The sequence below is a fragment of the Elgaria multicarinata genome, chromosome 11 (assembly GCF_023053635.1).
Source record: "Elgaria multicarinata webbii isolate HBS135686 ecotype San Diego chromosome 11, rElgMul1.1.pri, whole genome shotgun sequence".
NCBI lineage: Eukaryota > Metazoa > Chordata > Lepidosauria > Squamata > Anguidae > Elgaria > Elgaria multicarinata.
In genome coordinates this window covers 45,034,712-45,060,709 of record NC_086181.1, presented here as the reverse complement: position 1 = coordinate 45,060,709, position 25,998 = coordinate 45,034,712, and the positions used below count along the sequence as shown (strand labels likewise).

Below are 25,998 nucleotides of genomic sequence, written 5' to 3'. Positions count from 1 at the left end.
TTGCCCAATGGTAGGGCTGGTTCTATCCATGGGTGCAAGAAGCAGGAAAGGGATGGCAGGCAAAAGAAGAGCCACGCTGGTCTTCTGTATGTTGAATGTGGGGAAGGGGGAGGAAGGGGAACCAGTACCATTTTTGATCTTCACCTCAGATAGCAAAACGAGTTGGACTGGCCCTGCCCAGAAAGGCTGATCTGCACCCAGGGGGTGGAGTTCCCCTGCAGAAGAAGTGGAGTTGCACCGTTGATGCCATCCATTGCCGGGAGAGAAGGCTGCAGTGGACAAACGGGGCAGCGCCGTCTCCTTCTCCCAAGCCTGTGCACATCGCATCCTCCAGCCGTTGTCCACGGAAGCTCAGCCCACCGACGTGGGTTTCCAGCATGGCCACCTACAACCTCTGGGTGTCCACAGGCAACTTTCTCCAGTCGGGCTCACTCAGCCCGGTTTTTGCCACCTTGGTGGGCACCGATGGCGAGAGCCCCAAAACAAAGCTGGACAACTGGGGCCTGGATTTCTACCCAGGAAGGGTGAGTCCCAAAGGATGGAGGAGGTGGTAGGGGGCACAGGGCAGCCTGGTGAAACAGAGCATTGAAAAAAGTTTTATCTTGTACGTCTCTCCCTCCCTCCCTGGTGTGCTGCATGGGAGAGAACTGAAAAGCAGTGTCAAATTGCTCCAGGAATTAAACACACACATCTCTCTGTGTGTGTGTGTGTGTGTGTGTGTGTAAATTTGGTCTTTTTCTAACCTCAGAACCTACAGCAAATGGGTCCGGAACACCACGGTGGGTAACCAGTGCTAATCCAAACAGACAAACATCTAATCTCAAACATCACCACAAACATGATCGTAAAGACGTATCTATTTATTGTAAAAATTGCAAAATTAAGCAAGTGGCACGGTGGTTATATGATCTCTCTCTCTGTGGTTATAAGAAAAGCGAATGAAATGCAAATACAAGATTAATTAAAAGAATTGCAGTTGCCAAAGCAGGAATTACAAACTTAGCTCCTCATATTTCCGTGCAGTTGGCTGTTTTTCAACTGCTGCGTCAGCACTTTAATAGCGCGCCTTCTGCATTCCTTTGTACTGAATGTTTCTAGCTGAGCCTCCAAATGATCACAGCTAAGTTCCAACAGGTCTGCTTGTCCTCCTAACCAATAAATCATCCAAAAGGACTTTAAATCCTTTCCCCATATTCTCTAACTTCTTCTTCGCATGAAACAACTTCTTCAAAAAAAACCTAGGCATTCTGCCAGGAAAGAAATATGTCCGCAGTACCCAATTCAATTAATATTCTAACAATCGTATCTGTGGAGCTGCTCAGCTTTATCTGTCACTTGAGGCTCAGGTGGCACGGAGTGCTTTCGACCAACTCCGGTTGGTGGCCCAGCTACTCCCCTATCTGGACAGGGATAACCTGGCTTCAGTTGCCCATACTCTGGTAACTTCCAAATTAGATTACTGCAATGCCCTCTACATGGGGCAGCCTTTGAAGACAGTCCGGAAGCTGCAGCTTGTGCAAAATGCGGCGGACAGATTGATAGCTGGAACAGGGAGGTTTGAGCATATAACACCGATTCTGGCCCGCTTGCATTGGCTGCCTATATGTTTCCGAGCCCAATTCAAGGTGCTGGTTTTAACCTATAAAGCCCTACATGGCTTGGGACCGCAATACCTGATGGAACGCCTCTCCCGACATGAACCTACCCGTACACTGCGCTCAACATTTAAGGTCCTCCTCCGAGTGCCTACTCCAAGGGAAGCTCGGAGGATGGCAACAAGGGAGAGGGCCTTCTCAGTGGTGGCCCCCCGACTGTGGAATGATCTCCCTGATGACGCTCGCCTGGCGCCAACGTTGTTATCTTTTCGGCGCCAGGTCAAGACTTTCCTCTTCTCCCGGGCATTTTAACAGCATTTAACAACGTTAAGTTTGTTTTTAATGGACCCCAGAACTGTTGCTTTTAAATGGATACTGTTTTTTTTATACTGTTTTTATGTTTTTGATGGTTTTTAAATTTTGTATACTTTTTAATGTTAATCATTTTTAACTGTTGTAAGCCACCCAGAGAGCTTCGGCTGTGGGGCGGTATATAAATGTAATAAAATAAATAAATAAATAAATAAAATCTCCTTGTCCTTGGAAATAGCATGGTTTCCCGGCCAACACACCAACGTAAATTTGGTCCTTTTTAACCTCAGAACCTACACCAAATGGGTCTGGAACGCCCCAGTGGGTAACCAGTGCTAATCCAAGTATCAAGCATCACCACAGACATGATTGTAAAGAAGAATCTATTTATTGTAAAAATTGCAAAATTAAACATGTGGCACGGTGGTTATATGATCTCTCTCTCTGTGTTTACAAGAAAAGAGAATGAAATGCAAATACAGGTTTAATTAAAAGAATTGCAGTTGCCAAAGCAGGTATTACAAATTTAGCTAATAAGAATTATTTATTTATTTATTTAAAACATTTGTATTCCACCCTATATCAGGGCGGCGTAAAAGAATTGCAGTTGCCAAAACAAACTTAGCTAATAAGATAATAGCTTATTTATTTATTTATTTATTATTGCATTTCTATCCCGCCTTTTTTCCTCCAAGGAGCCCAAGGTGGTGTCCATAGGCCTCCTCCTCCTCTCCATGTTCTCTTCACAACAACAACCCTGTGAGGTAGGCTGGGCTGAGAGTCTGTGACTGGCCCAAAGTCACCCAGTGGGTTTCTATGGCCAAGTGGGGACTTGAACCCGGATCTCCCAACTCCCAGTCTGACATTCTAGCCACTACACCACACTGTCTCTTGAGCTCCTAGCATCGTTATGACTCCTCCTTATCCGTTTCTGTTTACTACTTGTGGTTTAAAGCTAAACTAAAACACATTTGATTATACTAAAACATAGTAGTTACCCTCCTTATTCCTTCTCCTGCACATTATTTGAATCTAAAAGCTATGTTGAAACATTACTAAGTTCCTCTAGGCACGTGAAGAATAAAAGCAGAAGTTAGAGTGGAAGAGAAAAACCATGACTTGGAAATAATTCCAAGTTCCATCTTCAGAAATAACTCCACCATTCTAGATCAAATCATAGAATCATAGAATCATAGAACAGCAGAGTTGGAAGGGGCCTACAAGGCCATCGAGTCCAACCCCCTGCTCAATGCAGGAATCCACCCTAAAGCATCCCTGACAGATGGTTGTCCAGCTGCCTCTTGAAGGCCTCTAGTGTGGGAGAGCCCACAACCTCACCAGGCAACTGATTCCATTGTCGTACTGCTCTAACAGTCAGGAACTTTTTCCTGATGTCCAGCTGGAATCTGGCTTCCTTTAACTTGAGCCCGTTATTCTGTGTCCTGCACTCTGGGAGGATCGAGAAGAGATCCTGGCCCTCCTCTGTGTGACAACCTTTCAAGTCTTTGAAGAGTGCTATCATGTCTCCCCTCAATCTTCTCTTCTCCAGGCTAAACATGCCCTGTTCTTTCAGTCTCTCTTCATAGGGCTTTGTTTCCAGACCCCTGATCATCCTGGTTGCCCTCCTCTGAACACGCTCCAGCTTCTCTGCGTCCTTCTTGAATTGTGGAGCCCAGAACTGGACGCAATACTCTCGATGAGGCCTAACCAGGGCCGAATAGAGAGGAACCAGTACCTCACGTTATTTGGAAGCTATACTTCTATTAATGCAGCCCAAAATAGCATTTGCCTTTCTTGCAGCCGTATCGCACTGTTGGCTCCTATTCAGCTTGCGATCTACAACAATTCAAAGATCCTTCTTGTTTGTAGTATTGCTGAGCCAAGTATCCCCCATCTTGTAACTGTGCCTTTGGTTTCTATTTCCTAAATGTAAAACTTGGCATTTATCCCTATTAAATTTCATTCTGTTGTTTTCAGCCCAGCACTCCAGCCTATCAAGATCACGTTGAAGTTTGTTTCTGTCTTCCAGGGTATTAGCTATCTCATCCAATTTTGTGTCATCTGCAAATTTGATAAGTGTTCCCTTATCATCCATATTTAAATCATCCATATTTAACCCAAAGTAGCCTTCTTCGTGAAGCATAATTTAAGCCTTTTAGCACCAGATTAACATTTTTTTAAAAAAATAGTAATAATGACAATAATAAAGCATTTTTTATTTTTTATTTTGCTTCTAGAAAATAAAAATCTGGCCTTCTACAGCTTAAACAGATCCGCCTGCCTGCTCCATCAAAGAAATGTAAAGTTATCTTTAGTTAGTTCTATCTGTGCCTGAAATTGACATCCTGATAGTTCTGCCTAGGGCTGTGCTCCACTTCGCATCAGAGCTTAGAAGCAATAGCGAGGCGGCCTGATTCGACTCCGACAAAGGCGGAGACGAAGCAGGTCAGGGGACTGCGGATCAAGGCGAAGAAGATCGAGACCAAGCGGATCCTTCGCCTCGATCCGGAGCTCCGAGAAAAAGGTAAGTGGGGGCTTACCTGGCGCTGCCGTAGTCCGTGTGGCGACGGCGGCAGAGCCAGGTAAGGGGGCAGTGGGGAAGGGTCTTACCTGAGTCTGTTGCGTTCCGGCAGCGGCTTCAACTGAGTCCTCGGACTCAGTTGAAGCAACTGCCGGACCACGACAGATGCAGGTAAGGGGGGAAGAGGGAGGGGGCCTTACCTGCTGCTGCCGCTGCAGAGCTCCGATTTGGAGCTGGAGCTCCACAGCGGAGCGGAGAGGCCTGTAGGCGGATCAACGTGGGGCGGAGCAAGCCCGATCTGGGATTTGCGGATCAGGTGCGGAGCGGATCGGGGAGTCCGTGCACAGCCTTCTTGCCTTTCCATGATAGGACTCGATAGAACATCAGAAGTGCCCAGATGCTGGATCAGACCAAGGGTCCATCTAGTCCAGCACTCTGTTCACACAGTGGCCAAGCAGACATCGGCCAGGGATGAGCAAGCAGGACATGGTGCAACAGCACCCTCCCACCCATGTTCCCCAGCAACTGGTGCACACAGGCTTACGGCCTCGGATACTGAAAGTAGCACTGATAGCTTTTGCCTATAGTTTGGTATGCTGGTTTCACCCTGCAACCCCATATGTAACTGACCAGTCATGTCTGAGTTCAAAGTCTTATTGTTACAGTGTCCTATATGCACCGAGTTTTAAATGAAACCCCTCAGTATTGAAACAGGTATCATAGGAGCGTTGAATAGATCTGCCTTCCACAACATGGTGCTCTCCAGGTGTGTTGGATTACAACTCTCTATATCAAGAATAACTTGATTGTTTAGCTGTAGTTCAACACATCCAGTGACGGCTGGTGGCTCTGCTGTCAGTGGGGCGGCGAGTCCACTCAAGGTTTCAGTCGAAACCAGTTGGAATGTCGTACCTTGGATAGCTGATTTAGAGTTATCCAATGAATACATCTGGCATGCCCCAAGTTGCTGAGGGCTGGTGTAGAGCTCAAAGTAAATTGAGATCTCTCAAAATTAACCTGAGACCTCTCGTCACAATAAACTTTGGGGTCTTTCACACGGTTTTGTTCACGGGCAACTCTCATTTGAGAGTGTCATGGCCATAACATTACAGCAGCGGGAGGAAGGGGAGAGATAAAAAATCAAAATAAATCAAGGGTGAAAAGCAGTGATTGACAGATATAAATTATCCCCCCAAATAAGTCATAGAATCATAGAATCGTAGAGTCGGAAGGGGCCTATTAGGCCATCGAGTCCAACCCTCTGCTCAGTGCAGGAATCCACCTTAAAACATCCCTGACAGATGGTTGTCCAGCTGCATCTTGAAGGCCTCTAGGGTGGGACAGCCCACAACCTCCCTAGGGAACTGAGTCAATTGTCGTACTGCTCTCGCAGTCAGGAAGTCTTAGAACAGGAAGAAGTTTACTAATGGGGAAAAACACAAGAAATGGGGACGGACGGACGACAAGTCAGGAAAAATTGTTACCAGTGCAAATACATTTGGGAATGGGGGCAGAGAGGCTTCTAGGAGATGTCAACCTTACACATCAAAGTAGTTGTGCAGCTAGGTAATTTTAGACCCTGAACTTAATGATCTGATGGAGGGACCCTTTTAGATGTGCTTTACTTTGGTTGTATAGCATACAACTAATATTTTGCTTCTCTCCTTCCTCCTGTACCTTCCTTCCATGCTTCACAATTGTTTCTACGTTCGTGATACATCAGAGCAATGGCAGGTTGGGTAATACTGGGAGTTGAAGGTCTCCCCCCCCACCCCCCGCTTAACATGCCTAGGATTGCACTCTGGACGTGACGGGACTCTAGTATAGCTCCTGCAGCTTTCATTGTTGTGATGAAGAGGGAATTTCAACAGGTGCTGCGTGCATACAAATGGACACCTGCTAAAACTCCTTTTTCTATACAACTGTTGAAAACACAGGATCCCTGCCCTCTTTTAAGTTCCAGGCTCGACTTCTGCAATGCGCTCTACATAGGGCTACCTTTGTGCCTAGTCCAGAAACTTCAGCTAGTTCAAAATATGGCAGCCAGGCTGGTCACCAAGTGGTCACCAAGGGTTGATGTGTGATGTGGTCACCCAAGGGGTGACCACATCACACCAGTCTTAAAATCTCTTCACTGGCTGCCAATTAGTTTCCGGGCGAAGTATAAAGTGTTGGTTATCACCTTTAAAACCCTACATGGTTTGGGTCCAGGCTACCTGCGGGATCGCTTTCTCCTGTACAATCCGCCCTGCACACTTAGGTCCTCTGGGAAGAATTTACTCCAGCCAACAAAAACAAGGCTGACAACTATTACCCAGAGGATCTTTTCTTCTGAAGCTCCCAGTCTGTGGAATGACCTGCCGGGAGAGATTCGCCAACTTAACAGTCTTCCGAAATGTAAGAAAGCCATAAAGGCTGATCTCTTCCGGCAGGCCTACCCAGTGGAATTTTAAGATGCCTTTTTAATAATGTGCTGCTTTTCATAATGTATTAGTTTGAAATGTTTTAATTAGTTTTATGGTGTTTGCATTTGCATTGTACCCTGCCTCGATCCAGAGGGAGAGGCGGGTAAATAATAATAATAATAATAATAATAATAATAATAATAATAATAATAATAATAATAAATATAATTTTTCATATAGTCACCCTAGCTTAGTGTGTCATGTGAACCATTCCTAATCCTTGTGGTTACATAACCACGGCTTAAACATGCTCACTAACCATTTATTTCTAAAAGGGTTCATGATCTAACCATGGCTTAGAGTGTTGTCTGAACAGGGCTTCTTTTAATAGTTCCCAAAGAACCTGAGGGATAAGCAGAAGTTTTTTTTGAACTGGCGCTGAAATTTGGCTCTTTAGCAGTTCTTCTATTCTCTGCGGATGCTTCTGGATCCTCCAACTTTTCTGTTGCAGGAGAGTGAATACGAAATCAACTGTGAACATGACCTGGGAGAAATTTTGCTCCTCCGTCTCCACAAAGAAAACTTCATTGAAATCATCTCAACTAGCTGGTTCTGCAATTTTACCAAGGTGACGGACCCCAAAAGGAAAATCTTTAATTTCCCTTGCTACCAGTGGCTTGAAGGCCACCAGATCCTGGATCTCAGGGAGGGGACAGGTAAGCAGGCTTGCTCAAAGAGAGAGAGAGAGAGAGAGAGAGAGAGAGAGGTGAGGGCTTCGATTCCCAGGTTCCTACTTTCAAAAAGTCATCAAGAAATACCAGCCATTTTTACAGTGTTTATTATTTGGACACCATATTTTAATGTGCTCCCATGGGGTGACAACTGGTATTCATTGTTCAGAGGAAAATGCTTGGTAATCACACATCGCCAAATCAGAAAAATTAGGATTTTTTTTAAAAAAAATCTACTTCTTGGAATTAGATATGGTAAATTCCTGTTATGTTGCCCTTACTATAGTCAGGTATAAATATCAGAATTTCATCAAAGGCTGCTGTCACAATAAATGTCTTGATCCCCCACCCCTGGTATTTCCCAGGACTTGTAGATTTGGGCCTGAGTCTGTAACCACTGAACCACACTATCAGTGACCGCTGGTTGCAACCTATTAGAAAGCTCTCAAAAAAGAATGAATCCTAGCTTTTGTATTGGCCATTGCAGAAGGTCTGACATTTCCCCTTCCCTGAGATAACTCGGAAGGGGAAATGCAACACCTGGGAAGGGGAGATGCAGCACTTGGTGAAATTCCTTCTTCATCACAACAGTTAAAGCTGCAGAAGCTATACTAGAGTGTCCAGATACAAAAGAGGGCAGGGCTCCTGCGGCTTTAACTGTTGCGATGAAAAGGGAATTTCACCAGGAGCTGCATGTATACAAATGACACCTGCTGAAATTCCCTTTCAATACAACTGTTAAAGAGACAGGAGCCCGGTCCTCCTTTCCATATGGTCACCCTATGGCAGAAAGACCTTTAAATTACAAGATACAGGTGGTTTTGGCCCTGTCCTTGATATAAATATCATCTCTGTGTCTATCCTACTAGCAAAAACACCTGGCATGGATACCGTCCCATTACTCCAAAACCAGCGAAAGAAGGAAGTTCTGAAGAGGCAGTCATCCTATGCGTGAGTGCAGCTTCTAATATGGCTTCTAGATGTTGAAGGTGTGTGTGTGTGTGTGTGTGTGTGTGTGTGTGTGTGTGTGTGTGTGAGAGAGAGAGAGAGAGAGAGAGAGAGAGAGAGAGAGAGAGAGAGAGAGTAGGAACATTTCTACACATGGTTTTTATTGGACGCCTTCAATTAGTCACTCACTGACTTTTGTGGGTCCTTTACATGACGTTTTTAACCTCCAGAACATCTCCAGCACTTTTAGAGTTTTATCCCTCTTTTAAAAAGATTTGAGAAAAGCTGATAACAAACATTAATGCGGGATATTGGATGTGTGTTATGATGCCTTTGTACTATTATATAGCCACTAGATGGCGCTGTATAATGAAACTAAGTAGAACATTGCTGAGAAAGGAAGTTTTCAATTCACAATACATGTCCACTGTGTAAAGATGCCCATCGTAATCCCGCAAAGAAACCGGAAGCAGAAAGTACCGATAAAGATTGGGATTTCAGCCTGGCGCGGTGAAGCCTAGAGACAGAGATGTCTGAGTTCTGCCTCCAGCTGTTAGGGGACCACTGAGGCGCAAGACATTTTGCTGCCTGAAGCAAAGCAATACAACCAGCCCCCGTATCACACGTTGCTGCTGCCAGTCTAGTTATTCCACACGTGCCTCGCCTTGACAGTAAACATACAATAATAATTCGTGAAATGTCTAACACTTTGCTGCCCTTTCAAGACATGCCAAATCGGGATTAATGATGAGCAACTGTGAAAAACGGCTTCCAAACGGCTTCTGGGCACGCCAGCGAGCAGGCCTGCGCTGTTGTTACGCATCCAGATGCAGCTGGCATCTGCCACAGCCATGCTTTCTGGGGCCCAGCTGGCTTGGCAGGACACCATCTGAAATGCTACGAAACTTGCCAGCGTTGTTTTGACAAGAGACGGTAGTGTGTGTCAAGATGCAAAGGAGGATGTCTCGTAAGCCATGAAGCAAGATTGCTTCCTAGGCTGTCGGAAGTGAGGGATTGCAAAGGCTCTGTGAAAATTCATTGCAGGAAGGAAAGGCTCTGAAGCAATTCAATGGTTCGATACAGGACAAGGCAAGAACTGTGAAGACAGGAAATAGGGCTTATTATTGCAGCCAAAGTTTGGTCTTGAGGGTGACTCCTCCTTCGCCTAACCCTCCGCCACTTTCACAGAATCATAGAATAGCAGAGTTGGAAGGGGCCTACAAGGCCATCGAGTCCAACCCCCTGCTCAAGGCAGGAATCCACCCTAAAGCAGCCCTGACAGATGGCTGTCCACCTGCCTCTTGAAGGCCTCTAGTGTGGGAGAGCCCACAACCTCCCTAGGTAACTGATTCCATTGTCGTACTGCTCTAACAGTCAGGAAGTTTTTCCTGATGTCCAGCCGGAATCTGGCTTCCTTTAACTTGAGCCCGTTATTCCATGTCCTGCACTCTGGGAGGATCGAAAAGAGATCCCGGCCCTCCTCTGTGGGACAACCTTTTAAGTATTTGAAGAGTGCCATCATGTCTCCCCTCCATCTTCTCTTCTCCAGGCTAAACCTGCCCAGTTCTTTCAGTCTCTCTCCATAGGGCTTTGTTTCCAGACCCCTGATCATCCTGGTTGCCCTCCTCTGAACACGCTCCAGCTTGTCTGCGTCCTTCTTGAATTGTGGAGCCCAGAACTGGACGCAATACTCTAGATGAGGCCTAACCAGGGCTGAATAGAGAGGAACCAGGACCTCGCGTGATTTGGAAGCTATGCTTCTATTAACGCTGCCTTTCTTGCAGCCATATCACACTGTTGGCTCATATTCAGCTCATATTCATCTTTGGTATGTTCGCCTTTTGCCAGCTACCATGAGGCTCATACCCAAGGCGCTATTCATATGAAACACACGCCCAAGTCCTAGCAGCAGCTGCTACCCTGTTGCGATTATGCGTGTCCGTGCGTGCGCATGAACACTTCTGTGAGCAGCCGAGCACACCAGCCGCTTTGCTTTTAAACTGTGCAGCTGCTGGGCTTTCTGGAGGACATTCCAGAGAAAATGCTGCACCTGGGATTTGGACCCATGATGCAAAGGGGGTTCTTTCCCTGCCTTCACATTGGGGGGGGGGGGGTTGTGAAGAAAAATCCCATGCATGTCACACATCTAAAGGACAAAACACCGGGCCTTGTGGGATACTTTTCAGGAGCCGGGATATTTTCCTTGGGCCAGGTTTGCAATCCAGCCCTTCACGTTTCCCTAGATGGCCACGCCCCCTTCCCCCAATTGCTTTTTGGTTTCTCAGGGCTTGTGCAGGGTGGGTTTTTGTTTTTCTTGCGTCTTTTAAAAGGTTAAAATGCCTGGCTTAAGGTAAGGTGACCCTATGAAAAGGAGGACCGGGCTCCTGTATCTTTAACAGTTGTATTGAAAAGGGAATTTCAGCAGGTGTCATTTGTATATATGGAGAACCTGGTGAAATTCCCTCTTCATCACCACAGTTAAAGCTGCAGAAGCCCTGCCCTCTTTTAAATCTGGTCACTCTAGTATAGCTCCTGCAGCTTTAACTGTTGTGATGAAGAGAAAATTTCACCAGGTTCTCCATATATACAACTGACCCCTGCTGAAATTCCCTTTTCTATGCAACTGTTAAAGATACAGGAGCCCTGTCCGCCTTTTCATATGGTCACCCTACCTAAGGTGTAGTTAGGGTGAGCATATGAAAAGGAGGACCGAGCTCCTGCATCTTTTAACAAAGGGAATTTCAGCAGCTGTCGTTTGTAGGCATGCATCACCACAGTTCAAGTTGCAGGAGCCCTGCCTAGCATGAGCAGATACAAAAGAGGGCAGGGCTCCTGCAGCTTTGACTTGATAAAGAAATCTGAGAAATCCCCAATATTCTGTTTCCCATGAGAAAAAGCACACAAGCACACAAACAAAATCTCAGAACTGTTCTCGAAACATCTCTTGTGAGAAGTGCCAGCTCAGCTCTACGCATCCCTGATTTTCTTCTGCACAGCTGGAAGGTGTTTGCTGAAGGTGTCCCTCACTGCTTGGATTCAGAATCCATTGACGACCTGGAGAAAAACGTCCAGTTTTCTTTTACGAAAGCCGCCCTCTTTACCAAACGCAACGCAACCAAGTAAGTCGGGTGGACAAAGTGAAGGGTAGGTTCGGGGGTGGCTGTTGCTTTTTTAGAGACGGGGGAGTCAGAATTTGTAGGGCCGGCCGGCCAGAATTTTAGGGGGTAGATTTTTTTTTTTAAAAAAAATTAGGGGCAGGAAAGCACAGCTGGATTGCAAATAGCCAGGAACGAATTGGGCAGGGTTCTGGGAGAGTCATAGGTCTGGGCAGTGTCGGCTGGTAGCTCTGAGGTCAGTGGGGCAGTGAATCCGCTCCGGGTTTCAGCCAGAACCAAGCAGGACTCTAAAGCATCTATCCAATGTGTACTGTGTCAGTGGGCCAGTGAATCCACTCCGGGTTTCAGACAGAACCAGGCAGGACTCTAAAGCATCTATCCAACGTGTACTATGTCAGTGGGCCAGTGAATTTGCTCCGGGTTTCAGCCAGAACCAGGCACGGATTCACCACCCCGCTGGCCTCGGATCCCCCACCCCTCCATTGGATCCGGGGCAAACAAAATGAACCAGGAAGCAAAGTTATAGTTGCAGGATAATCAGGACCTGGTGACTAGCATGGCACCATCTGCTCCCATTTTCCTTTTTATTTGTTTGCGAAAATCTTTCTATCCTCCTTTTTCCGTTCCGAGGAACCGTCAATCAGGGTTCACAACACAGAATTAAGACAACTGGAATTCAATAAAAGCGAGGGATACTGACACACACACACACACTCCAACCACGTGCTCCATTGAAGCAGCAGTGTCAAGATGGCCAAACTGTTCTGCATGACACCATTCATGCTTGCGGCAATGGTGTGAATGGCTTTCTAAAAAAGGAGATAGGTGCAGGGATGCAGGTGCTCTGGGGCAGAGTGGGGGGGGGGGGCTTTAACTCCTACTACAGACTCTGTCCAGATTCCTCTCCACCTACCGCTCTCAAAGAAAAGCTCCTGTTGGTGTGAATCAAGCTTTTCTTCTAATGCGACCAACAGATGTGGGCTTCCCCCAATCTAGTTTAGTCCATTTAGGACTGCTCTCATAGAATCAAAGAATAGTAGAGTTGGAAGGGGCCTACAAGGCCATCGAGTCCATCCCCCTGCTCAATGCAGGAATCCACCCTAAAGCATCCCTGACATATGGCTGTCCAGCTGCCTCTTGAATGCCTCCAGTGTGGGAGAGCCCACAACCTCCCTAGGTCACTGGTTCCATTGTCATACTGCTCTAACAGTCAGGAAGTTTTTCCTGATGTCCAGCCGGAATCTGGCTTCCTGTAACTTGAGCCCAATATTCCGTCTCCTTCACTCTGCGATGATGTGTGTATTTTTTTAATTTCCCACTCCTCAGCCAAAAACATTCCTGTAAGGGCTTGGAATCCATTAAAAAAAAACGAGACAGTGTCTGCCTGCAGTCTTACAGACCTGACACAGGGAAAAACGAATGGGGAAGGAAGAGGCAACCCAACCCCCAACCCCAAATCTTTCTTTAGGTGACCCAAGGGGAAGAGGCCCCTCCCTTCCCCTTTCGAGGAGTACTTTTAATAAGGTGTTGCAGCCAGGAGGAAATTGCACGTACCACATCAGTAATTCACCATACCTGGTTGCCTGTGTCCCCCCTTTGCCACGGGTACTCAGGGTGGGCCACCCGCCGTGGCTTCCCTCCGTGAGGATGCCTTGGCCCATGTGTTCTTGCCAATGTGTGGCGTCTCTTTATGTGCAACATCTAAACATATCAGGAGACTGTGTCACACTCACCCCCTCCCACCGTCCCACATCCTGCCCTTTTCGCCCACTTTTAGGCAGGTGGAACTCAAGCTGAAAGGGTACTCGGATAGCCAAAAGTCCTGGAGTGAATTGGACGACATCAAGGACGTCTTCTGGTTCAACAAGACGGATATATCGGGTAAGAGGACGGCCCTGCTAAAAACTCACTTTAAGCAGCAATAGGTAGATCCCACATAGCACATTTCAAATTCCTCTGGAAAATTCTAGGGATTGGAGATAGTTATCGGAATCCTGGGGACTTGTTTTAGTAACATGATGGAACCCATTGTAAATGGGACCCGGGAGTCCTGGCTGTGGTTTTCCTCTGGTGAAACCTACACGAACCCCCTTTGATCCTGGAGAGAACCAGGTCCCGAGTCATTGGGACACCCATCCTCCGTAAATAGATTCTGCCCATCCAATCCATTCTCTTGGTGCTCCTTGTTCCAGTGTACGTCACAGAGCACTGGAAGGAAGACGCGTTCTTTGGGGACCAGTTCCTGAACGGACTGAACCCAACCATGATCCGGAAGTGCACAAAGCTCCCACCTAATTTCCCCGTGACCCAGGAGATGGTGGCCGCGTCCCTTGGGGATTCCACCACACTGCAGGAAGAGCTGGAGGTAGGAAAGCAGGAGCTGTCATTTGCCGGAGTGCTTTTTTGGGGGGTGACCCCGCAGCACCACAGGAGGAAGGCACAGCCGCACCCCTCCCCCTCCCATTTTGGCCCCTCCCCTTAGCCTGACGTCTGCACTTTCTGCCTTTCCCCTTTGCCTGAGGTTTGCGCTCTTCCTTTCTGCAGAAGGGGGCTATTTTCCTGGCTGACTACCACATCCTGGAAGGGATCCCCGCAGGGCTGAATAACGGACGCCAGCAGTACATAGCTGCCCCGTTGTGCCTGCTGCACCTGTCGGCTCAAGGGCATCTCCTGCCTCTCGCCATCCAGGTAACAGGTTTGGGATGATGGGAAGATGCTGCGGACCTGCCTTGAGGGCTTTCTTGGTGATGGGTTGGGGAGGAAGAGGAAGAGGAGGAGGAAGGCAGCGTTGGCTGCCATCATACACTGGAGGACACCTCTAGAGGTTATGAACAGTACCGTAACCTGCCCAGTGCTAAGGAAATGACACAAAATTGGGTGGGATAGCGAATACCCTGGAAGACAGAAACAAACTTCAATGTGATCTTGATAGGCTGGAGTGCTGGGCTGAAAACAACAGAATGAAATTTAATAGGGATAAATGCCAAGTTCTACATCTAGGAAATAGAAACCAAAGGCACAGTTACAAGATGGGGGATACTTGGCTCAGCAATACTACAAACGAGAAGGATCTTGGAATTGTTGTAGATAGCAAGCTGAATATTAGCCAACAGTGCGATATGGCTGCAAGAAAGGCAAATGCTATTTTGGGCTACATTAATAGAAGTATAGCTTCCAAATCACATGAGGTACCGGTTCCTCTCTATTCGGCCCTGGTTAGGCCTCATCTAGAGTATTGCGTCCAGTTCTGGGCTCCACAATTCAAGAAGGACGCAGACAAGCTGGAGCATGTTCAGAGGAGGGCAGCCAGGATGATCAGGGGTCTGGAAACAAAGCCCTATGAAGAGAGACTGAAAGAACTGGGCATGTTTAGCCTGGAGAAGAGAAGACTGAGGGGAGACATGATGGCACTCTTCAAATGTCACACAGAGGAGCGCCAGGATCTCTTCTCGATCCTCCCAGAGTGCAGGACATGGAATAACGGGCTCAAGTTAAAGGAAGCCAGATTCCAGCTGGACATCAGGAAAAAGTTCCTGACTGTTAGAGCAGTACGACAATGGAATCAGTTCCCTAGGGAGGTTGTGGGCTCTCCCACACTAGAGGCCATCAAGAGGCAGCTGGACAACCATCTGTCAGGGATGCTTTAGGGTGGATTCCTGCATTGAGCAGGGGGTTGGACTCGATGGCCTTGTAGGCCCCTTCCAACTCTGCTATTCTATGATTCTATGAAAAACGGTCTGTGTCATTGATTGCAGATTAGATCAGTGCCCAAAGGCCTCCAGGTAAACATTGCTTACACTTCTGCCTGCCACGTATTTCTTAAAGGAACCTGAGCCCTGCCACACGCAAAAAAGGTAGCAAACACAGAGCTAGCTGTTGCGTGTCGCTAACGTTTTGGTTGACTGCTTGCTGCCCCCTACTGGAAGGCTTTAGCATCCCAGGCTACCTGGGCCATGTTTAATAATTTTTACTCCTTCTCCCCATAGCTCAGCCAGAGCCCAGGACCCAAAGCCCCCATCTTCCTGCCCAGTGACTCCGAATGGGACTGGATCCTGGCCAAGACCTGGGTGCGCAACGCCGACTTCCTCGTTCACCAGGCTGTCACTCACCTGCTCCGGACACACCTGCTAGGGGAGGTGTTCACCATGGCCACTCTCCGCCACCTACCCATGTGCCACCCGCTCTTCAAGGTAAAGCTGTCCTTTTTAGCTCTTTATAACCTGCAAGGCTTGGGGCCAGGGCTACCTGAAGAGCAACCGTCTCCTGCACGAATTTGCCCACCTCCTTTGTAGGCACGAATTTGCCTACAGGGTGAGGTTAGGTTTTTCATTGTGAGAAACCCCTTTGGCTAGAAAATGATCTTCCTCAACAGGACAGGAAGGAAGATACCAACACGTTTCATCATTCAGAAGACAAGTTGAAAGTCCTTTTGTTTTCTAGGCTTTTAATGGCTTTTAGTAGTTTTTGATGTTTTCTGTGATTTTTTTCCATATTGCTGCTATATTGATCTTATCTAGGGTTCCTCCTCACTCATCCATTCTATTCTTATACATAATTTGTTGTTGTTTATTCGTTCAGTCGCTTCCGACTCTTCGTGACTTCATGGACCAGCCCACGCCAGAGCTTTCTGTCGGCTGTCGCCACCCCTAGCTGCCCCAAGGTCAAGTCTGTCACCTCCAGAATATCATCCATCCATCTTACCCTTGGTCGGCCCCTCTTCCTTTTGCCTTCCACTTTCCCTAGCATCAGCCTCTTCTCCAGGGTGTCCTGTCTTCTCATTATGTGGCCAAAGTACTTCAGTTTTGCCTTTAATACCATTCCCTCAAGTGAGCAGTCTGGCTTTATTTCCTGGAGTATGGACTGGTTTGATCTTCTTGCAGTCCACGGCACTCTCAGGATTTTCCTCCAACATCACAGTTCAAAAGCATCTATCTTCCTTCTCTCAGCCTTCCTTATGGTCCAGCTCTCGCAGCCATAGGTTACTTCAGGGAATACCATTGCTTTAACTATGCGGATCTTTGTTGTCAGTGTGGTGTCTCTGCTCTTAACTATTTTATCAAGATTTGTCATTGCTCTCCTCCCAAGAAGTAAACGTCTTCTGATTTCCTGGCTGCAGTCAGCGTCTGCAGTAATCTTTGCGCCCAGAAATACAAAGTCTGTCACTGCCTCCACGTTTTCTCCCTCTATTTGCCAGTTATCAATCAAGCTGGTTGCCATAATCTTGGTTTTTTTGAGGTTTAACTGCAACCCAGCTTTTGCACTTTCTTCTTTCACCTTCGTCATAAGACTCCTCAGCTCCTCCTCGCTTTACATAATAGTTTTTTTTATTGCCATCTTTGCTCCTAGTTTTGTTTTACGGCATACTTTTTTTTTAATCCTTTTGCAAACTGCTTCAAATATTGTTCTCAGAAGAAAAGCATCCCCAAAACATTTCAATGTAATCAATTGGGGTTGGGGGAAATGTTAGGATTCCAGATTGAATAAACGGCACGCATTTTCCCCCCTTGGGGGCGCTTTGCATAGGGCTGTTTGTATTGTGGCCTCCCGTTGCAGTGCAAGCAGGGGAAGCTCAGCTTTCGTTTTGTTTTTTTCAACAGCAAGTTTCTAGTCCTTAAGACTGCAACATATGTGGACACTTCCTAGAGTGGAGAGGCTGAGCAGGATTGATAATCATCAGTGACTGGTCCTTTTAGCACTGTAGTTCTTTGCCTCTCCTTGTGACGAGCGGAAGCAGCACAATTTTTTCCAAACAGGCATAAATAGGTAAAGGAATGTAACTTGCAGAAATTATTCTGCATGCAAAATTCAAGCGGTACAATTCTGCATCTTTCCTTGGTGTGGAATTTGGATTAAATGCAGAGCACACACACAAAGTTGGACTTTTGAGTCGGTGGGAGCATTTGGAATTTTGAGAGAGTCCTGGGTTCTCTCACAAAATGGCTTCCATGGTGGGTGTGGTCACAAAACAACCATTTCCTAGAAGGCAAACTGGTGAGTAGGGTGACCATATGAAAAGGAGGACAACTGTATCTTTAACAGTTGTATTGAAAAGGAAATTTCAGCAGGTGTCATTTGTATATATGGGGAACCTGGTGAAATTTCCTCTTCGTCACAACAGTTAAAGCTGCAGGTGCCCTGCCCGCTTTTAGATCTGGTCACTCTTGTATAGCTCCTGCACCTTTAACTGTTGTGATGAAGAGGGAATTTCACCAGGTTCTCCCTATATACAAACGACCCATGCTGAAATTGTCTTTTCTATGTAGCTGTTAAAGATACAGGAGCCCTGTGCTCCTTTTCATATGGTCACCCTATTTTATTTATTTTATTTATTACATCTTTATACCGCCCAATAGCCGAAGCTCTCTGGGCAGTTCACAAAAATTAAAACCATAATAAAACAACCAACATGTTAAAAGCACGTGTTAAAAGCAACATGTTAAAAGCACATAAAAGCACCCTACTGGTGAGGATAAAATAAAAGTAAGTCAGGCGAGAACAAATTCAAGGCAGAGATGGGGGCTGAGTTGCTTAATCCAAAAATGCTCTTTTGCGCCCCTCGCTTTCTGCACAAACCAGTGAGGCTGAGAGACACGTGGGGCCCAGAGGCATTCTGGAAAATAAAGATGGTGCTGGAGACCTGCGGTTCGCCTTGCAGCAGGTCAGCCTCCTAGCTAAAAACAACAGATAAATCTAAAAAAATCAGGAGGGGCACGGAGCCAGGTGGGCTTCCTAGAGAGTTGTCCATGGACCCCATGTGGGAGACCCCAGGTACAGGGTGATTCTGTTGTAGGACAGATACCTCCGCTATGTGAAGAGTCTTGGTTTCTCGTCCTTTGCTTCATCAGCTCTTGATCCCCCACACGCGCTACAACCTTCACATCAACACGGTGGCTCGGTTGACACTCATATCAAAGGATGGCGTCTTTGATAAGGTAAGCTGACCTGGAATTTGACTACCCCTCTGGTGGGACATGATAAGTCAGCTATGGGTCCTCCTTGCAGTAGAGGCTGGTAAGTCCAAGGTCAGTGGGGCAGTGAATCCGCTCTGGGTTTCAGTCAGAACCAGTCAGGACTCTACTGGTTCTAATTGAAACCCGGAGCGGATTCAATGCCCTACTGACCTTGGTCTTAACAGCCTCTACTGCAGTGGTTCTCAACCTGGGGCACTCCAGATGTGTTGGACTGCATCTCCCAGAATGCCCCAGCCAGCAGAGCTGGCTGGGGCATTCTGGGAGTTGTAGTCCAACACATCTGGAGCGCCCCAGGTTCAGAAAGGCTGCTCTACTGCCTCCTTGATAAATGGGACCCCCCATTTCCTACCTCCTTTCCAGGCAACCGGCACCGGTTTCCAGGGCTTGGTGAAGCTGTTGCAAGAAGGCACAGGCGCCATGACCTATTCTTCCCTCTGCCTCCCGGAGGACCTCGAGGCCCGCGGGGTGTCCTCGTTGCCAAATTATTACTACCAAGAAGATGGTCTGAAGATCTGGGCAGCCATTGAGAGGTCAGGCGGGGAGCGGGTGGGTGGGATTTTAACAAGGCGAGATCGGGTGGGCGGCTCCCACGGTGGAACCTCTCGAGAAATTCTGAGAGGCCTGAATACGCTTGATAAATGTCATCGCATTTCTTAAGGTGGAGTCCTGCATCAAAGTAGCCTTAATCTTGCCTCCTCCAACCTTCTCCCAGAATCCTCCAGCCAGCATAGCATCAGGAGGGCACTGGGTTGGGGAACACTGCGATTAATCCAGGTTTCTTCCTTATTTCCATTTTACTTTGCCAGATTTGTGTATGTGTGTACACATAGGTGACACTCAGCACTCCCCTCCTTGGTGTATGGGGTGGCAGACCGAGTGTTTCCTGTAGACCCCACCCTGTGAGCTGACCGTCTTCTTTTTCCTTTCTTCCTTCCCTTTAGCTTTGTTTATGGCATTGTCGACTTTTATTATAAAACTGATCAAGATGTACAAGGAGATTCTGAACTGGAGTCGTGGATAAAGGAGGTTTTCTCCAAAGGCTTCCTGGAACGAAAGTCTTCCGGTACGTTCCAGTCCCCTTTGTGGCCAATATTTCCTATAGCAATTGGGAGAGCTACCAATTTGATATTGTAACTACACAATGCTCTTCAATGCACATGAATGCTGTTTAATGAACTCTAAACCCCAAAGGAATGGGATATATGCGCTGGACGGTGAGAATCAGGTCCCATAGAAAGGAGGCTGTGAAGAGTGAGAACACCTGCCTTTCAATGCTTGGAGGGTCCAGATCCATTAATAGAATCATAGAATAGCAGAGTTGGAAGGGGCCTACAAGGCTATTGAGTCCAACCCCCTGCTCAATGCAGGAATCCACCCTAAAGCATCCCTGACTGGTGGTTGTCCAGCTGCCTCTTGAAGGCCTCTAGCGTGGGAGAGCCCACAACCTCACCAGGTAACTGGTTCCATTGTTGTAGAGAGAAATATCTATTGGATAGAGAGAGATATCTATTGGAAATCTGCTGAGTGCAATGGATATTGAACGGCTGCAGGCATGTGATAAAACAGATGTGTGTGCCCTAAAGACCTGATTAATATCTGTTGTGAATTTAGCTCTTCTTTTCCCCTTCCCAGGTATCCCTTCTTCGTTCAACACTGTGAAGGAGCTAAAAAAATTCATGACCATGGTTGTTTTTACTACTTCAGCTCAACATGCTGCGGTCAATAGTGGGCAGGTAGGAGGCCGGTCTCCCTCCTTCCAAAGATCAGTTAATACAAACCAGTTGGGCCATACTTACTAGTGATGGGCAAATGTACCCCAAATGAATTAGTTATTTCCTTAGAAAGTAACAGATTCATCAGTGTAATTTTGGACAATTCTCCTTTCATTCAAGATCTCATTCCGTGCATACGTGTGTTTTTTGTGTGTGTGCATGTGCAGTATCGAACTGCATCTTGGGAGTTGTGGTCTGTAATCATGTAATTTATTATTTATTTATTTATTTATTTATTTATTTATTTATTAGCATTTCTATACCGCCCAATAGCCGAAGCTCTCTGGGCGGTTCACAAAAATTTAAACCATGTAAAGCACTATAAAAACAACCAGCAGTCTAAAAGCACAAATGCAAAATACAATATAAAAAGCGCAACCAGGATAAAACCACACAGCAGAAATTGATATAGATTAAAATATGGAATTAAAACAGCAAGTTTAAATTTAAGTTAAATTAGGTGTTAAAATACTGAGAACATAAAAAGGTCTTCAGCTGGCGATGGAAGGAATACAGTGTAGGTGCCAGGCAGACCTCTCTGGGGAGCTCGTTCCACAGCCGGGGTGCCACAGCAGAGAAGGCCCTGCTCCTGGTAGCCACCTACCTCACTTCCTTTGGCAGGGGCTCATGGAGAAGGACCCCTGAGGATGACTTTAGGGTCCAGGCAGGTACATATGGGAGGAGGCATTCCTTCAAATAACCTGGCCCCAAACCGTTTAGGGCTTTGAATTTATTTTATTTATTTATATTTATTTATTAATTGCATTTCTATACCGCCCAATAGCCGGAGCTCTCTGGGCAGTTCACAAAAAATGTTAGTACCAGCACTTTGAATCGGGCCCGGACCTGGACTGGCAGTCAATGAAGTTGTAAAAGGACTGGCATGATGTGATCTCGTCGGCCAGTCCCTGTTAGTAAACGGGCTGCCCTGTTTTGTACCAGCTGAAGTTTCCGGACCGTTTTCAAAGGCAGCCCCACGTATAACGCATTGCAGTAATCCAAACAAGAGGTTATCAGAGCATGGATCACTGTAGCTAGGCTATCTCCGTCCAGATAAGGGCGTAGTTGGTATATCAGCCTAAGGTGATAAAAGGTGCTCTTTGCCACTGAATTCACCTGTGCCTCAAGTAGAGATTGGGCCCAGAAAACCCCTGGAAAAATTCAGAAAAAAACTGGGTTTTTTCCGTTTTTTTCCGAAGCCTTTTTTGGGTTTTTTCCGAAAAATTGGACAAATTGAAAAAAATGAAGAAAAAACGGATTACAGGATGTTTTATTTTAGCATGATGAATAAAATGTTTAAGACAAGGTGTTCAGATATTTACTTCTCCAAATGATTTCTAAAAAATGTACAGTATCGGATTATTACAATGTCTGTGCACCAAGGACAAGCAAGTCCTAGTATAGATTGCAAACTGAGACTACAACTCTCAAATGCAAGCGGAAGATGCATTTCTGCCTCTAGGGGGCAGCACTTCCATGGAAGCAGAGACTGAAACTACAATAGCGATAGGCTATAGGTCAGAAAATGAGTCTGATTAAATTTCATGCATATTCATTGAATCTTGGTTCCCCCCCCCCATTTTTCTCAGTTCTTTTTATGGGAATGGGGGCTTTATGTCTTGATGCTGGAAGACTAGCAGAGACATAAACAATTTTCTTTGTTACTAATATTGGTGGTTTCTTCAGCTGTTGTTTTTTAAAATTGTTTTTTGCCTGCGCCTCATAAACTGGCAGAACCAAAATGGTTCCTTACAGTTGAGGTGTTCCTAACAGTTCAGGAGCTTGTAGCTCCATTTGTTACCAATTTTTTTTTGAAAAAAAAATTAAATTAAATTTGTAATAATTGTTTAAATACACTACTTTTAATATACCAAATGTAATAATTTTATGCCAAACCAACTTGGACATAATTACATTTTATGTTCCTAAAGTAACAAAGTGACTTTCAATCTGTAAAGAGTGCTAATATTGCATTATTTCAGTTTTCCCAAAAATTTCCGTTTCCCCCCCAAAAATGGGGAAAAAAATGTTTTTTTCCATGGCTTCAAAATTTCCAGAAATTTTACATCTCTAGCCTCAAGTGACAGTTCTGGATCCAAGAGCACCCACAAACTACAGACCCAATCCTTTAGGGAGAGTGCAACCCTGTCCCAAACAATGGCATCATGATGTCATGCATCACCATGTCATATAGCCCATCTTGATTGGTTGTTTCCATGTGGCCTTCTTATGTAATGTTTACTCACTGTCGGCATAGCTGATCAGTACCTGGAGTTACATCCGACTTAAGCGTCTGTTTCTTCGAATGTGATCGGTTTGTGGAAAGAGTTGAAATGCTAACCTTTCCCTAAAGGGTTAAACTGACATGATCACACTTCCTCCTGAAAGGAGAAGGGTTAAATCAACCAACTCGGCACCTGCGCAGAAGTGCCATAGTTTAGATTAGTTTCAACTTCACAAACTCCAAAACTCGCAATCTCTTCCAAAATCAGTAACGAATTCGTAAGCTAAGTGATCCAAAAGTTATGAACACATGAGTTTCGACCAACGAGTCAAATAACTGCAAAATTTGGCAAATATTTGTACTATAAACAAATATTTGGTTTTATAATAGTTTGCACTGCCATGGGATTCCTCTCTGGGAAAGATCCCTAGACGTGTCCCCTGCCCAACTACAGTTTCCAAGGTTCTCTGAGGACAGAAAATGACTGTTTAAACCAGTTTAAAGTTGTGATATAAACAGGTCCTAATAGTAATTCTGACTGCCTGTGTGGGGCAGGGCCTTGGTTTATGCGAAGCCTAGAAGCAGATCACCACGCATGACAGAGGGTGCTTAAAAATGGGTCATGTGCCATGTGATAAGTCCTGTGTTATGCTCCCCCGCCCCAGATTTTTGGGTAGCCTCAGTTAAGGCTGACGCATGGTCATTCTAATGTCACAGGCCACTTCAAGATGGCTGCCGTGGGAGTAGCAGTCATACGCTTCTGCCTGTTATGGTGGTGGGATGAATGGCACGGATTCTGTGTAGCCCTACTAAGCAGAAGGAGCATCATGGGAAGGGCGGAGCAGCATGGCTGCTGTTGCCTGGCAACCAGCATGAGACAGGGATGCAGGAGCTCCTTTTGAACGTCGCCTAGCAACTAGCAGAGAAACAATGGCCTAGGAAACACAAGGAAGGGCCAAAGACCATTAGAGAAGGACTTTGGATGGTCTGCAGGTTAATGAGTGTAACCATGTGCAATGGAGGCGTGAAGAATCGTTCTTCTGATAATAAGCACTGCCTCATTGCAAGAAGGATGTGGTGTTTATATGGAGAGAAAAAGAGAGAGAGAGGAACAGGATGGTGAATTAAATAGGCCTTTTGGTCTTCTTACATTCTGAATATTTGGGATTTTTGATCACAGTATGAACTTGGTGCCTGGATGCCCAACTTCCCCTCATCCATGAGGAAGCCCCCACCTCAGACCAAGGGCACAGCGACCCTGGAGAACTACAAGGACACCATCCCGGAGATCAACACCACTTGCACCATCCTGAGCACACTGTGGGTGCTCAGCGCCGATCCAGGAGACATGGTGAGTGTTTGGGTGGTATCCAAAACTGCTTGGACAAATGCTAAGAAGAGGGTGATAGGTGCCCTGCACCCTAGCATAGCTTGGTGGTGCCCCCCCCCCCCCACTCTGCATGCAGAAGGTCCCAGGTGAAATCTTCAGCTTCTCCAAGTAGGAGCTGGAAAGAATTCCTGTCTGAAACCCTATCGACCCTACTGAGCTCATTGGACCAATGGCACGGCTCTGTAGAAGGCAGCTTTCTGCATTCCATCCAATCCCGTAACATAGTTGGGGTTTGTGGATGAGACTGGGAGGAGCTATTTCAGAGGATCTCTTCTCGATCCTCCCAGAGTGCAGGACACGGAATAACGGGCTCAAGTTAAAGGAAGCCAGATTCCAGCTGGACATCAGGAAAAACTTCCTGACTGTTAGAGCAGTATGACAATGGAATCAGTTGCCTGGTGAGGTTGTGGCTTCTCCCACACTAGAGGCCTTCAAGAGGCAGCTGGACAACCATCTGTCAGGAATGCTTTAGGGTGGATTCCTGCATGGAGCAGGGGGTTGGACTCCATGGCCTTGTAGGCCCCTTCCAACTCTGCTATTCTATGATTCTAGGACAAAGGACAGAGCGATCCCCCATCCTCTAGCCCAGGGGGTACAGAACCTTTTAACTGCAATATACTGGTATTTCTGGCTCCGCCCCTTTTGCCTTTCGCCCCTCCCAGCACTGAAATGCAGCCCCCGAGAGCTGCTCTGAAATGGAATTCGGCCCTCGGCCCACAAGAGCTTCAGCACCCCTGGTCCAACCTCGACAGCTCCTCCCTCCATTGCAATCATTCATTTTTACTTGTCCTCTATTTATAAGAAAATGCTGAGCAAGTCCGCATCAAAGGGGCTACTGACCTTTGATATCGAGGCGAGGGGCTGTGGCTCAAGGGTAGAGCACCTGCTTTGCAGGCAGGCGGTCCCAGGTTCGATTCCCGGCATCTCCCGGTAGGGCAGGAAAAAAACCCGCCCGACTAAGCTGCTGCCAGTCAGTGTCGACAGTACTGGGCTACATTCAAGGTGCCCTGCAAATACATGATGCTCTTCTAAGGGGGATTCCACACGTTGTACTGAGGGCGCTTCCATGCGCCCCCAGTGCGAGCCCAAAGCGATTGTGTAGCTTGCCTGGAGAAGAGACGAGGAAGAGGCGTCCTTGCCGCCGCCGCCGCCACCCACCTACTTCCTTGCCGGCCGGGTCGGAGAGCTCGGCGGAAGAAGGCTCTCCACCCCGCCTTATTCCGCCGAGCTCTTTGAGCCGGCTGGCGAGGAGGTAGGTGGGTGGTGGCGGCGGCGGCAAGGATGCCTCTTCCTCGTCTCTTTGAACAGGCAAGCTACACGATCACTTTGGGCTCGCACTGGGGGCGCATGGAAGCGCCCTCGGTACGACATGTGGAATCCCCCTAAGTGTGGTGTTTTGTCAGGAATTGATATAAACCTGACACAGCGCAGGGAAGAGGCAGAGGATGGCTGGGCAAAGGTGATGAACGTCATGGCCCAGATCCAGGGCTCCCCATGCACCCTTCCCACCCACCAGGGAATGCCAGGAGTTGTAGGACTTCTCTCTGTCTGAACATGCATAGGATCAGGCCCTTTCTCTCGCTTCTGCAATCTTACTTCATGTCTCTTCTCCTTCATTGTTTTAACAGATCCCTTTGGGGGTTTACCCGAATGAGCATTTCACGGAAGACGAGCCAAAAAGGCTCATTGCGGCCTTCCGGAACAGCCTGGATCAAATCTCCAAGGAAATCGAGGAGAGGAACGATTCTCTCGCCGAGAGGAAGGAGGCGCTGCCGCCCCATTACCTCTACCTCTACCCCCCTAAGATAGAGAACAGCATCTCTATATAAGCAGTGCGGTGGAAACCCTTCCCTGAGCACTGCTCTACTCTCCCAGCTACTTTCCTGCCGTGCTTTGTCTGCCGGTCTTCGCTGGGGATGGGCTATTGGCGTGGCTTGCATGGATCTGTAGGGGGTGCCTTCAGACGGAGGGCCAATCAGGCGACACGTCAGTTGGGCTGGATCTACACTACTG

At 46.9% G+C, this 25,998-nt stretch overlaps 1 protein-coding gene across 1 annotated transcript; it reads left to right on the top strand.

The window, feature by feature from the left end:
- Positions 1-273: 273 nt before the first annotated feature.
- LOC134406870 (hydroperoxide isomerase ALOXE3-like) lies at positions 274-25,998 on the top strand. The gene is made up of 14 exons (XM_063138492.1): positions 274-524; positions 7,345-7,549; positions 8,434-8,515; positions 11,509-11,631; positions 13,406-13,509; positions 13,821-13,993; positions 14,173-14,316; positions 15,615-15,818; positions 18,474-18,560; positions 18,960-19,129; positions 19,541-19,662; positions 20,232-20,332; positions 23,776-23,946; positions 25,614-25,998. The coding sequence occupies exons 1-14, from the start codon at positions 378-380 to the stop codon at positions 25,812-25,814; spliced, it is 2,034 nt and encodes a 677-aa protein (XP_062994562.1). The 5' UTR covers positions 274-377; the 3' UTR covers positions 25,815-25,998.